We start from the raw sequence: 14,399 nt of genomic DNA on the forward strand, positions 1-14,399 counted from the left end.
AGTTTCAGATAATTGATGCTATAGTACCAGTGGTGAGAAACTTAGCACTCCTAAGATCTAGTAGAAGAAAACTTTGCTCAGCTAAAGGAAGATCTGTATATGCAGATTTAATAGGCTCATCGTGTCAGATAGAGTTGGTATAAAGAGACCTGTACCTAAATAGATCTCAGTGACTGTAAAGGGGAAACAAAGGCATCCAGGCTTGAAAAAGCAAGTTACCTATCCATGAATTCAAGGTGGACTTGACTCAGACTTCTCTGCAATACTAAATCTTAGAAGATAATGGATAAGTTTTGAAGGGAAAAGGTTGTAGTCTAGACAAATTGTGGTTTGTGTGTAAAGAGAAAAGGGTGGGCTTAAAACACATACTTTTTTTTTTCTATATACCCATCTTCACAAAGTTATTTGAAGATAGGCTCTGATGAACTAAGTTGTAAAATGCATTTAAAGGCTCAATTGTGAGAAATTCATAGTATAAGAGGAATTGTGAGTAGTAAAACCAGATAAAGTAGAAGTTAGTTTAAAATGTTCTAAATCTGATTATAAAATTGCAGAAAGAACATTATTTTAAACTATTAAAAATGAGGGTTTTCTTTAAAAAAGGAAGGAGGAATTGGTGAGGGATACAGTAAAGTAGGTTAAGCCAGTCGTACTCATACTGTGGCACCAGACCGGCAGATCAACGTTTCTGGAAGCTTATTGGAAATGTATAGTCTTAGGCCCTACTCCAGACCTATAGGATCAGAATTTCCTGGGTGGATCCCTGCAATCTGTGTTGTAACAGTCTTTCTAGATGATTCTTTTACATGCTAAACTTTGAGAAACATTGGTTTATACTACCTTTCTCAATGGTGATAGACTTTAAAATGTTATTTCCCATTTGACTATTAACAATTAGAGAAATATATCTTATATACTGTCTATAACAACAGAGAATATTGGAAAATAATGGAATATCAGAGAATAATGAAAAAATAAAGAGTTCATATATCAAACAACTAGGAATTAAGGCAGCAATCAGAAAGGGTGGAGCATGAAGAAGACTCATAAAACCAAATCAATCATAGCAATAAAAGCAAATGGCATAATCTCCTTTATTAGAAGGCAAAGCTTGTCAGGTTGATTTAAAGTAATCCAGTTATTAATGGTTTATTAGAGACAAGGTTAATTCCTTATCTTTACTCTGCACTTGAGCTTCTCTTTCCTACTTCCAGAACTAGAGCAAATTTCCTATTATAGGTTTTTAGAGCACTATATATGTCTCCTTGAGAGCCCTTACTGTGGATGGAGTTTTAAATTTGTTTGAGTGACTCTGATTTTTCAATCTCCTTTTGTTAGACTATAAACTCCTTGAAGGCAGGAACTTTGCCTGTTTTTGCTCAGCATTTTGTACCAGCACTTAGCACAGTACCTGTTTAATGAATGACAGTAATGAGAAAATACAGGGACATGTCTTTAGTTACATGTAAACAAGTAGAAATCAGGATCTGACAAATTATCAAATTATTTATGCCAGATAAACTAATAAAATGGAATAATTAAATATTACAGCACGAGTTCTTAAACTTTCCCTTGCATCAGAATTTTCTGGAGGGCTTGTTAAAACACGGATTGCTGGACCCAACACCTAGAATTTTTATTTTCAGTAGGTCTTAGGTGAGTCCCAAGAATTTGCATTTCTTACAGGTTCCCAGGTGATACTGATGTTGCTGGTCCAGGGACCGCACTTTGAGAAGCACTCTGTTGGAAAACAGTTTTATGTTACTAAATTGAGTTCACAGTGAAGATTTTGATCCCATGAGCCTTTATGCATCAAGCAACATTGTTCCCAAATATACAAAATAAATTTCGAAATATAGTGAAGTGGAAGGTTTTATCACAATCTTTAGTCTTTCACAGAGCGAGCAGACAAGATTGTATAGAATTTAAATGATATATTTAATACAGTTTATCTAATAACAGTGAATCCTACAAAGAGCAAATAACTTACCTTTTCCAATGTTTATGAACCAGTTACAACAGTTATTTAACTACTAAAATTTCTATAGCGGGAGAGAAAAACTGTAAACAGACTAATAAACCAATTAAGAAAAAATTTTAACGTGTATAACAAAATGTTGATATCCTTAATCTACAAAGAGTTTAGTAATTTCATAAATGTCAGTATGCCTGTAGAAATGCTGGCTATAAACACAAAAGGAAAGTCACAAAAGAAAAATGATAGTTAATTAAACATGAAAAATAATCAATTTCCATAGCAATCAAAGAAATGGAAAAGGAAATCAGTAGTGGAATATATTTCTTCTCATCAGATAGGCAAAATTAAGAAGGTGATATACTTAATGCTGGCTGCAGTGCGCACACACAGGTATTTTCACACCTTTCTGGTTGGGATGATGGTGCCTTAAAAATACATACCCTTTCCCTCGCTTGAATTTTTCCCCAGGAAATAACTTGCAAAGATTATGTGGAAAAGCCTTTAATTTGCGATAATGTGCAAAACTAATGGGTGAATGTAAAAATTTCTATAAGGACATGAGTCACAGCATTTTTTTAATAGGAAAAAAAATTTGAAACAATCTCAGTGTCCCTTGGTGTAGGAGATTGGCTCAGCAAATTCCAAAGTCCAGTGAGAACCGTGCAGCCAATATATGCAGTAGAGATCAATATCGATTGCGCAAATGTCCACAAAGTAATGTCAATTCAATACACCAGATTACAAAGAGGGTATTGATCAGGACTGGCTAATTCAGGGCTCACAGAGGCCAGACAGGTGGTATCAGTGAGAGCAGCACACCCCAGATGAGACAGAGTAAAGAGTGGGGACCAGGGCACCCTCCCCGAGGGGGGCAGATGCTGCTGTTTGTTTGGGGATTACAGATGATTGAAATTTCTCTTTAGTTTTGATTTTGTGTTTGTATTTATCAGTATTTTATAATTTTCCCCCAGTGAACAATATTACATCAGACATTTTTAAGAAGAAAGAAGTTAGGCAGTGCCAAAAGAGAGGTAAAGATAAAGTCGGGTGGGACTTGAGAGGAAGAAGTGACCCCTGCTGCTAGTGGGTGGGGGGTGCTTGGGGGCAGGGAAGGTCCTAGAGATGAGGGGACCCCGGGTGTGGCCACTGCAGAGGGCAGGGCTTGCGAAGGGGCTCATGATGAGGTTGGTGTTGGAGGTCAGCACATTTCCTGAGCACCGGGGTTGGGGTGGAGCGATGTGCCAGGTACTGTTCTAAGCACTTGCTATCTAAATTTAATCCTCACAGCAATCCTACAAGGTGGTCCTATTATGACCCCTCTTTTACAGATAGGAAAACTGAGGCACAGAGAGGTTAAGAGACTTGCCCGAGGCCACCCAGCTCGAAGTGTCTTGAGCTGGGATTTGAATAGGGGCCTTCTAACTCCAGAGTCAGAATTGATTCTAGCTGGTGGTCCCAGAATGGGGAGGAGTTATCCTGGGGGGTGAGAGCACGCTGATGCTCCTTGGTCGGGGCCGGCTGCCTGTTCTTACATCTTCATCTTTTTCCTGGACAGAAACTGGCAATTACACCTGTGAATTCTGTGGGAAACAGTACAAGTACTATACTCCCTACCAGGAGCATGTGGCCTTACATGCCCCCATCAGTGAGTACCTCCTCCCGGTGGGGATGGGGGTTGGGGGGCCGGGTACAGAGTGGGCCAGCCATTAGCCAGGCCTCTGGAGCTTGGCCAGGAAATGGTGAAAGTAAGGTGAGCACAGTTCTGGCTCAGCTTTTAGGTGTCTAAATCTGACCCAGGGCCACCTGCTCACAGTGGCCAAAATAGCTGAGAAGCTCCCCTCTTAAGCAAGAGCAGAGTCAGAGCCCTCTCTTAGTGAACTCAGAGGCCTGTGCCCACGTGATTGGGGGAGGGGGGTAGACATCGCTTGTCCAAGTCCTGCTGTGGTCCCAGCCCTGCCTCCTTTAGGTGCTTCCCCATCACAAGGTTTATGGCTCTCCATCCCCAAAGCCAGTGCCCCATGATGCAGCTTCAGTCTGAACAGATGCAGGAAGGAGCCCAGGTTAGGGGCATGGTTAACTGGACAGGACAGCTCCCTCTTGGCCCCTGATGGTGGGAAGCTAAGGAGGTGGCAGGAACCCTGAGCTGGGAGCCAAGCCCTGGCTGTCAATCCCTGCTGAGTCCCAGGCCTGCCTGTGACCTGCAGCAGGCCCCATCCTGTCTCTGGGTCACCATCTCCCTCTCTGACTGGGAAAGGAAAGAGCTTTAAAGGTCCTTCCCACAGGGACATCCTGGCCTTCCATCCTCCTGGTGCCCATGAGCCTACCTTGCTGATTTCCCTCCGCCTCTTCTGAATATTAGAGGGGACTCCATCCTTGGATCCCCAAGTATCTGAGCTGGGAGGCCCATCAACTATCCTCCGCTTCGTGTGCAGGTGTGGAAACCGAAGTCTGACAGGGGCAGGGCTTGTGCAGAGTCTCAGGGCAATAGGGCTGGATGTTTAGCAGCCTTTTGGGGAGTGTTACTGCTTTTGTTCTTCACAGCTGAGCTGTGGGAATCCCACTCCCCATTCTGTGGATGGGAAGAGTTAGGTCCAAACAGAGAGAGAGGTCACTGGGGGCTCAAAGCCACTTATAGTCTAGGAAGGCCCAAGTCCCTCCTGGAGCCCTGCTGTTGGAATACCAAGGCTATCGGATAGGGAGGGAGAAGTCAGAGCCTGGAGGGTGGTGTCGGTAGCTTCCCCGGGAATTCTTCCCTGCTGGGCAGAGTGGCAGGTGCTGAGGGGTCTCCCCGTGGACAAGAACTCCAGCCCTGAGGTCAAACACTGGGCTGGGATTCTCATGCCAGCTTGCCCCTGACTGCTGTGTGACCTCGTGCCTGTTGCTCTCCTTCTCTGGGCTCCAGTTGCCCATCTGTGAAAGCTCTTAAGATATTTTCAGCCCAGGATCTGGGTTATAGACATCTCTGACATGAGATACCTGCTATGGCCTCACTGGAAGAACCTATTCCGCCTCCCAGCCTGGGCTGCATGGGTCATTCAGTACCCACCATAGAGCCAGATCTTGTGTGGGGAGAGAGGATGTGGAGATTCCACTGGGTGGGCACCAGCTCATTCAGTTGACCCACTTGTGGTACTGATGCCCAGGCAGCAGGGCTGTGGTGAGGCTTGAACACCATGGCCTGCACCCCTCGAGGGATCCAGCTTTTCACAGCAGGTACAGGGCAGCCATGTCTGTGTTCTCCAGTGAAGCAGCGACTGTCCTGCTGCCTGGTGCCCAGAACGGATGCTACCCAGAATGCACTTTCAGTGAGGTGTTAGTTACAAGGCCAGACTGCAACCTTTGGTTCAGCCTTTGGAGACTATCTTCAGTGCTTCCTGGAACAAGTTGAGTAAGGCCATGGAGTTAGTAAGATGGGGAGCTTGGCCTTGAATTCTGGCAGGCAGGCTCCCCACCTCACATTCAACCATGAAGCTATATCTATCCTATATCCCGTGTCAGGTGGTACAGCAGAAAGGGGTGTGTCTCTTGCACCCTAAGTTTTTCCCTGTCAGCCTGGTGCATCTCTCCTGAAGGGCTGTCTGCCTTTCTTTCTCTGTTCCTCATTTTCTTGTGCTTTCTGTTATGAACGCCCTTTCTTTCTGTATCAGCTTGTTGAATGAATCTCTCTGTTACCCACTGAAGTCTGGGGACTCAGGGATCATCTGTGTTTAAAATACAGCATGAGAGATTTAGCCTAGATTCAACAGAGAATTGTTTTATCCAAGGCTTACCAAGAGATAGCTCCTGCAAGTGGCATCTGTCTGGTTCTAGAGATTTCTGTACCAGTGGACTCTTTGTGGAGGCAGGGGCTGGACTTGAGGGCTTCATCGGGTGGTGTCCAGGGCTGGGACTTGAGACCCTGGGTCTGGTGAGTGTCTGTAAGGACATAGGCTGACTGTGGAAGAAATTCTTAGAATTAGTGTTACAGAATCTGTATTCTTTTATGTCTGTTTTCTTTTGCTCAGCAGAATGCTTTTAAGATTCATAACGTTATCATATGTATCAGTTTTTCATTTTTTACTTCTGAGCAGTGTTCTATTGTATGAAAATAGCACTTGTTTAGCCATTTACCTGTTAATTTGGGTTGTTTCCAGCTTTGGGCTATTATAAATAAAGCTGCTATGAAATTATATGAGGATTTTGTGGGCATATGTGTTCCTTTCTCTTGGATAAATACCAAGGAATAGAATTACTGGGTCATAGGGAATAGTATGTTTAACTTTTTAATAAGTGATACGCCATTTTCCACATGACCATAGCATCTTACACTCCTACCAGCTGTGTCTGGGAGTTCCACTTGCTCCGTGTTCTTGCCAACATTTGATGGTGTTGGTCTGTTTCATTCTAGCTATTCTAGTGAGGGGATAGTGGATTCTCACTGTGGTGTTAATTTGTATTTTCCTGATGACTGATGATGTTGAACATCTTTGTATTTACTTATTGGCTACTTACATATTTTACTTTGGAAATTATCTGTTTAAGTCTTCCGCCCAGTGCTTTGGCTGGGCTGTTTGTCTTTTTATAATTAAGTTGGAGGAGTTCTTTATATATTCCAATTGGTCTGGGTTCTTTGTCATATATATGTGTTGTGGGTAGTTTTTCCTAGTCTCTGGCATGCCAGTTGATTTTCATATGTATCATTTGATGAACAGATATCTTTCATTTTGATGAAGTCCAGTGTATCATTTTTTTTCTATAGTTAGTGCTTCCTGGGTTCTATCTCAAGGATGTCTTTGCCTACCTCAAGGTGGTAAAGATATCCTCCTTTATTATCTTTTAGAAGCTTTATAATTTTAGCTTTTTTCCTTTACATCTGTAATGTATTTCAAGTTAACTTTTGCAAATGATGTGAGGCATGAGTTGAGATTCATTTTATTCCATACAGATACCTGGTTATTCCAACACCATGTGTTGAAAAGGTTGTCTTTTCCTATTGCATTGCATTGGTACTTTTGTGGAAAGTTATTTGAATGTGTAAGTATGAATATTTTTCTCTCCCGTTGGTCTGTTTGTTTATCTTTATGCCTATTCCACATGGTCTTGCTTACTGAAAGCTTTCTAGTAAGTCTCAAATTAGCTACTCTTAGTTTTTCAATATTGTTATTTTTTAAGAATATTTGGCTATTCTAGGAACTTTATTTTTCCATATTAATGTTAGAGTCTTCTCTAATTTCTACCAAAAAGTGCAACTTGGAGTTTGTTTGGTATTATATTGAATCTAGAGATTGATTTGGTGAGAATCATTACAGTAATATTGTCTTTCAATTCATGAACATGGTATATTTCCCCAAGTATATTTAGGGCTTGTTTAGTTTCTCTCAGCAGTAGTTTGTACTTTTCAGAGAAGTCTTGCACATATTTCATTCAATATCTCCAAATATTTTATGGTTTTTGACACTACTGTGACTTTTTAATTTAATTTTCCAGTTGTCTGTTACTATTACATATAAAAAAATCAATCTTTGTGTATTGAATTTGTATATTGTAAATTTACTAAATTTACTTATTAGTTCTAATAGATTTTTTTGTAGATTTCTTAGGATTTTCTTGTACATATTGATGTCATCCACAAATAAAGACAGCTTTATTTCCTTCCAATCTGTATTCAACTTTTTTTTTCTTCCTCACTATTCTGATTAGGTCCCTCCAGTACAATGTTGAATAGGAGAGAAATTAGTGAATATCTCTGCCATGTTCCCAGTCACAGAGATCAGTTTTTCATTGTTAAGCATTGTGTTAGCTAACGTAGTTTTTTGTAGATGCCCTTTATCGGTTGTAGAAGTTACCTCTTATGTATAGTTTACTAAAAATTTTTCTTATAAATTGATGTTATATGGTTTTTCCCCTCCATCTTTTGAGGTGATTCTATGGATTCTTCTCTTTTGTTAATACTGGTGAATTACATGGATTTAAAAAAAAAAAAAAAGAATTCACCATTCCTATACTTTATAAACACATTAAGAATATCAGAAAGTCAAACTAAAATGAACTGAAGAAAGTTACAACCTGGGGATGATTATTCTTTGCCAGAAAAAAATGACTTCCTTCTTTGAAGCTTCTGATTTTTTTAATAGGTTATATTTCAGGTGTATAACTTGACTATTTCATATGTAAACATTGTGGAATAACCCCACTATCAAGTTCTTACATAGGCATCTAAATTACTTAAAGATCCAACGTAATTCATGCAGTAATTGTTTCTAAGAACATTTTTTCCTCTCAATTCCATCTAAAATTCCTCAGGATTTTACTTACTTTTAATATCATTCCCTCCCAAAACTGTCTCCTCAAGGGCAGGGAAAGACAGTCTTAGGATTAGCAGAGTGCCCCATATTTAGTCAGTGGTGTGTTAATGATGGTCATAATTAAGAAAATGAAGATTTCTGGTGATGTTTTGTAAAAAAATATTAATTAAAGTATATTGTCATACAATAAAGTGCCTGTTATTTAAAGTGTACAGTTTGGTAAGTTTTGACCTATGCATGCACCCATGAAATGGTCACCACAATCTAATGGACATACCCATCACCCTCAACAGTTTTCTCTTGCCCTTTTGTAATTTGCTTACCGTTTTCCCATCCCGAGGCAAACACTAATCTGCTTCCTATTACTGTAAATTAGTTTGCATTTCCTAGAATTTGACATATATAAAATCTTACAGTATGTACTTCTTTGAGGGGAAAGGCCTGGCCTCTTTCACTCTGCATAATTATTTTGAGATCCATCTATGCTTGCATGTATCAGTAGTTCATTTTCTTTTAATTGATGGTGAGTAGTAGTCCATTTCCAGATATACATGCTACACTTCCTTTATCTGTTCACTTATGGGTGGATATTTGGAGTATTTCTGGTTAGAGTTCTGAAGCTAATACAAACAAAGCAGTTATAAACATTTGTGTACAAGCCTTTGTAAGGACAAATGCTTTTATTTCTCTTGGGTAAATACCTAGGAATGGAATGGCTGGATCATATGGTAGATAGTTGTTTAACTTTTCACAACAGCCAAATTGGTTTCCAAAGTGGTTGTGCCATTTTACATTCCAACCAGCAGTAGAATTTTCTTTTCTTGTAATGTTCCTGTCACATTGAGTATCAGAGTAATGCTGGCCTCATAGAATTGGGAAGAGTATTCCCTCCTCTTCCATTTTTTGAAGAGTTTATATAGAATTGGTATTACTTTACATAAGTATCCTATAGAATTCAACAGTTAATTTTAACAGTTAAAATTTCAAGCTTGAAATTTTCTTTCTAGGAAGGATTATTTAGAAATGTATTCCATTTCCAAATATTTGGGAATTATCCAGATTTTTGGTTGTTATTGATTTCTAACTTAATTCCATTGCACTCAGAGAACATATTCTGTATTTTCCAATCTTCAAAATGTAGTGAGATAAGTTTTATGACCTACCTTATGGTCTCTTCTCCTACATGTTTCATGTCCACTTGACCAAAAAAAAAAAAAAAAAAAAAAGTGCATCTTGTAGTGTGGATTAGGTTAAGTTAGTTAATAATGTGTTCAAATCTCTATACTCATTCCCATTTTTTTTAAATTGGTTTGTCCTATCAACTACTGAGAAGCATCAAAACCTTCACCTCTAATTGTGGATTTGTCTGTTTCCCCTTTTAGGTTTGTCAGTCTTTGATTCATGTAATTTGACCCTTTGTTATTAGGTACACACAGCTAGCATCAATATGACTTGATGAATTGACCCTTTATAAGTCGTGCGGTGCCATCCTGTATCTCTGGTAATGCCTGTTGTCCTGCAGCCTCCTTTGCCTGTTATAGCCATGACAGCTTTCTTAGGATTAGTGTTTGCGTAGTATATCTCTTTTCATCATTTTCTTTTAATCTGCCTTTATCTTTGTATTTGAAGTATGTGTATATAGTTGGTTCTTAGGCCTTTATTCGGTCGGTAATCCTCGCCTTTTAATTGAAATGTTTAATTCATTTACATTTAACATACTTTATTGACATGGTTAGATTTAAGTTTACTATCTTGTATTTTTTCTGTTTGCCCCATTTGTTCTTGTTCATTTTTTTCTTATGTTCATGTCTTTAATATTAATCAAGAATTTTTTAAATGCCTCTTAGCTTTCTAGCCATAACTCTTTTTCTTTAGTGGTTTCTTTGTGATTTATGATATACATGTTTAATATATTATAGTCTACCATGAATTTGTATCATAACAGTACATATAAAAGCCTGACAACAGTATACTGCCCATGTACTGCCCTCCTGTCCTTTGTGCTGTTTTTATCATACATTTATGCCTACATATGTTATAAACCCGACAATTATTCTTTTAGCCTTAGTCAGTTATTTGTTAAATAAGAAATTAGAAAATGCCTTTTATATTTACTTACATATTTACCGTTTTATTTGCTTTTCTTTCCCTTGTGTACATCTGAATTCCATCTATTGTTTTTTTTTTTTTTTAATTCTTGAAGAACTTCCTCTATCATTTCTTATATTGTAGGTCTATTGGTGAAAGAGTCTCTCAACTGAAGATGTTTTTGTTTCACATCTTTGTTTGAAGGATATTTTTTCTGGATTTGGAATTCTAGGCTGAGAAATTATTATTTTTTGTTTAAAAAATGTCTTCTAGCTTAAGTTGTTTCTGATGGAAAGTTAGAGATCATTCTGATTGTTATTCTTCTGTATTTAATATATCTTCTCTGGATGCTTTTAAATATTTCTTGGATTACTAGTTTTTAGCAATTTCATTATTTGTGTTTATCCTGTTTGAGATTCATTGAGCTTCTTGGATTGTGAGTGTACATTTTTCATCAAATTTGGAAATTTTTCAGTCAATGTTTCTTCGAGTATTTTTCTTTCCTAATCTTTCTTTTCTCTCCTGTTGAGACTTTTCATTACATAGATGTTAGGTAATTGATCATGTTTACAGATCAACAGAAGCTCTGTTCATTTTTTCAGCCTTGTTTTCACTCTGTGCTTCTGTTTGGACAGATTCTGTTGCCCCCTCTTCAAGTTCACTGATCTTCTCTTCTGCGGTGTCTAATCTGCTTAATTAGAAAAATCCCTCAAGTAAACTTTTTACTTCAGTTATCATATTTTTCATCTAAGTTTCATTGGGTTCCTTTCATAATTTTTATTTTTCTCTTCATTATTTTTCATCTTCCCTGTGATTTCTGTATGTTTCTGTTAACTGGTTTTTCTCTTGATTATTGGTCACATTTTCCTGTGTTGCCTGGAAAATAATTGTTTCTTCCATGCTGCACCCTGGGAATGCTGTGTTGTTGACTTGATTTTGTCTTCCTTTGAAAAGAGTTTTGTTCTGGCAGGTAGTTAATTACTTACAGATCAACTCAATACTTCAAAAGCTGGTTTTTAAGCTGTGTTAAGGCAGGTTTAGAAGAGTTCTTATTCTGGGATTAGAGCAGCTCTTCTAAGGCATGACCTTTCTGGGTCTTAGCTGAATGCCTGAAAGCATTGAGCAAGGTCTCTCCTCTCTGGCAGGGGGGAACTCCAAATATCTCCTACTCTTGTGTGACTTTTGAATCCTCACTCACTTCACAGCCCTACAGCCCCCACCGCCCATTAGCTATTTTTCGCTAGGCTTTCCGGAGCCTCACTCTGCACAAATATAGTTTGGTATTCAGCCAGATTTCAAGGGGGCCCATCTGCACGTTTCTGGAGTTCTTTTTTGTTGCACAATACACTCTTCTTTGTGATTTTGCCCTGCAAATTCTCGCCACCTCAAAAGCCCTGAACTCAGATCACCGTCTCCTTCGTTCACTGAGATGTTTGGGCCCCACCTCTCTCAGCCCTGGTCCAGAGGGGCTCCCCAGGCAGAGAGCTAGCGTGACCAGGGGGCTCACATCATGTCTTCTCTTCTGAATCACAGTTCTGCCGCACCTTTGTCCAGCTTTCTAGTTGAATATGCCAGGAGGCTGGTCCTGTACCAGTTACTCCATCATGGCCAGAAATGTGAGTTCTCCAATTCTCTTTCTAAGATGAAGATCCGCAAGGAGAGGTTCCCAGCCTGACTCCTCTTGCATCCATCTCTCATTCATCCCTACCCCCAGCCTTTGAGCACGTGATTCTATTTGCCTCCAGTACAAAGTTTCAGGGAAACCCCCAGTTCTCTCCACTTCTTTGGTCGTGTGATGACTTTTCTTGAATCCTTGCATTCTCTACATTTTTTTGCTCCAGTTAAAATTTTCAGCTTTCCGGGAAGGAGACCACAGTGCTCTGTTATATTTTATATATCTCTTGTGTGTAGATATCACATGTGTGCCTGAGACTCTTTCATTCTTTCGCAGGAAGAGCTCAGGTAGCAATTCCAGCATGACGTTTTTCCCTGTAAGGTCAACAGAGGGAGCACACGGTTGAGTGGAATGAGTCAGGAGCCTGGGACATTGATCCTGACCCAGCCCAACCCATTCTGTGACCCAGAAGTGATAGCCATACCTCTCTGAGCCTTAGTAGCCCCATCTGTCTTACGCCCTTGGGACCGCTGGCAGGATAACATGTCAGATAGCTTCATGGCATTGTTATGTGCCTTCATTGGGATCCCATCTTCAATGTGCTCTTCTTCAGCAGTTCTGACTGTAACTTTTCTGGCCGCTCATGCATTGATACACGGATTCCATAGTGTCTCTTGAGCACTGTGTTTCAGGGAATGCACCAGACACTCTGCATGGCGGGCTAGGCTGGCAGAGTTCCTGCCATCTGGGAGTATACATGCTAATGAGGAGAGAGCCGTTGATCAAAGGTTATACCGTCTGGCATTATTGATGGTGATCAGTCCTTGGAAGGGAAGATGAGAGGGGAATGACAATAAATGGTCCCAGGTAGGGAGGTTTGTGGGAGGCAGACTCCCTAAGGAAGAGATCTTTAAGTATAGTATGTAGGACCCACAGTCAAAAGTTTGAGGGCAGAGGGAATGGCATGCACAAAGTCCCTGAGCTTGAAAGAGAAAGGATATTGTAGGCTATGAGAAGGTGAGGAGCTCAGAGGCCTGTGAGGAAGCTGGAGAGGGGAGCGGGTCCCAGGCAGGGTGGTCGGAGCACACAGGTGATACCCTCAGGCCTATTATACCATATGCTTTATGCACGTTCCTGAGCTCCCTACTCCAGGGAAAGAGAGGGATCTCTCCCTCAGAATGCCACGATCTTTATGGCATGAATTGTAGACTCTGTAGAGGGCTGATCCAGAAGAGCTCCTCGTGTCATTCTGCAGGGATGGAGCCCAAGGCCTCAGAGGGAAAGCAGCTTGATCAGGCTGCTGCTGAGAAACTCTGTTCCTGTGTGGGTCACTGCCATGGAGGGCAGAGGGGCACACAGCTTTGTGCCAAAGGTATCCTTGCACAGCCAGCAGACTTGAGCCCCGTCTCATCTCGGCACTAACTTGTGTGTGGCCATGAACAAACTTATTATGTCTGTGGCCAGAATAAGCCTTTGGGCCTTGAGATTTTTTTATCTCTGAAAAATAACCGTAATAGCTGCTTACATTTGAAGAGCAGTTTATCATTCAAGATGCTTCTGAGACTTTCTTGGATTTCCACAAAGTCCCCGTGAGGCCAGACATGCAGAGAGGGTCATCCTAGTGCTGGTGGAGGTGAGGTGGGGAAAAAAGGCCGAGAGGGGGAGGTACAGACTCCAGGATTGCTGAGGCCGGGGGTTACAGAGCCGGGCTTCAGAGGTAGATTTGCCTCACTCCAGACTCATGGCTGGCTCCATTACAGTGAATCACCAGCTTTGGTCCCCAAACTACACCTTGCACAAGAAGCCAGCAGAGATATTAGAAATGGACTCCAGGTGCCTGTTGGAACATTGAACGTGTAGGTTCATTCTGTGACAAAAAAAAAAAAATTGGAAACTATGAGACAAGCAATCCCCTGGTGGGACTCGGGGGCCTCTGAGGCCCTTGGCTCAGAAAGAGGGACAGAGAGTGGGAGTGAAGGCATACCAGTGTCCTTTGCCACCCAGACCTCTGAGTTCCTGATTCAGAAAGGGAGAATCCTAGAGTGGCAGCCCTCAGGTACAAGGGACATGAATGTTCTCCGCAGACTGAGGCCTTGAGATTTCTTTCTGGGGCTGGGGTGGGCAGATGCGGGCTTGTTTAAGTGGTGCATGACTAAAGAACTCCCCTGTGCCCGGCATCTGGCCACCACTGTGGGCAAGGAGTGGGTGACCCTCCACAGGGGAGAACGGGCAGCCCGGGTCCCCAGAGCTCACCACATGCACCAGCGTGGTAAATGAAGGACCGTAGAGTGGCCCCTCCTTTCTGCCACTCAGTTCCTCTGTGACCTTGGACGAGGCCCTGCATCCTGCTTCTTTGGGCCCGAGCCTTGCCATCTGTGCCAGGAATGAGCAGGGGTGGCGGGCCAGGGGGCCCTTTCATTTGGACTCTGCAAAC

The 14,399-nt window shown here is 41.2% G+C and overlaps 1 protein-coding gene across 15 annotated transcripts in view; it reads left to right on the forward strand.

Annotated features, from left to right (window-relative positions):
- Positions 1 to 14,399, forward strand: part of ZNF618 (zinc finger protein 618) — a 179,348-nt gene that overhangs the window by 136,494 nt on the left and 28,455 nt on the right. For 8 of the 15 annotated variants that reach the window (XM_032240453.1, XM_032240457.1, XM_032240454.1 and 5 more), the window contains 2 exons: positions 2,950 to 3,009; positions 3,534 to 3,623. In XM_032240453.1, the coding sequence (XP_032096344.1) occupies positions 2,950 to 3,009; positions 3,534 to 3,623 (150 nt within the window). The remainder of the gene's footprint in view (positions 1 to 2,949; positions 3,010 to 3,533; positions 3,624 to 14,399) is intronic. The other 7 variants (XM_032240458.1, XM_032240460.1, XM_032240467.1 and 4 more) reach the window with 1 other exon arrangement.

This window comes from Sapajus apella, unplaced genomic scaffold (assembly GCF_009761245.1).
Source record: "Sapajus apella isolate SASKATOON/1434 unplaced genomic scaffold, GSC_monkey_1.0 scaffold46, whole genome shotgun sequence".
In the NCBI taxonomy this organism is placed as follows: Eukaryota; Metazoa; Chordata; class Mammalia; order Primates; family Cebidae; genus Sapajus; species Sapajus apella.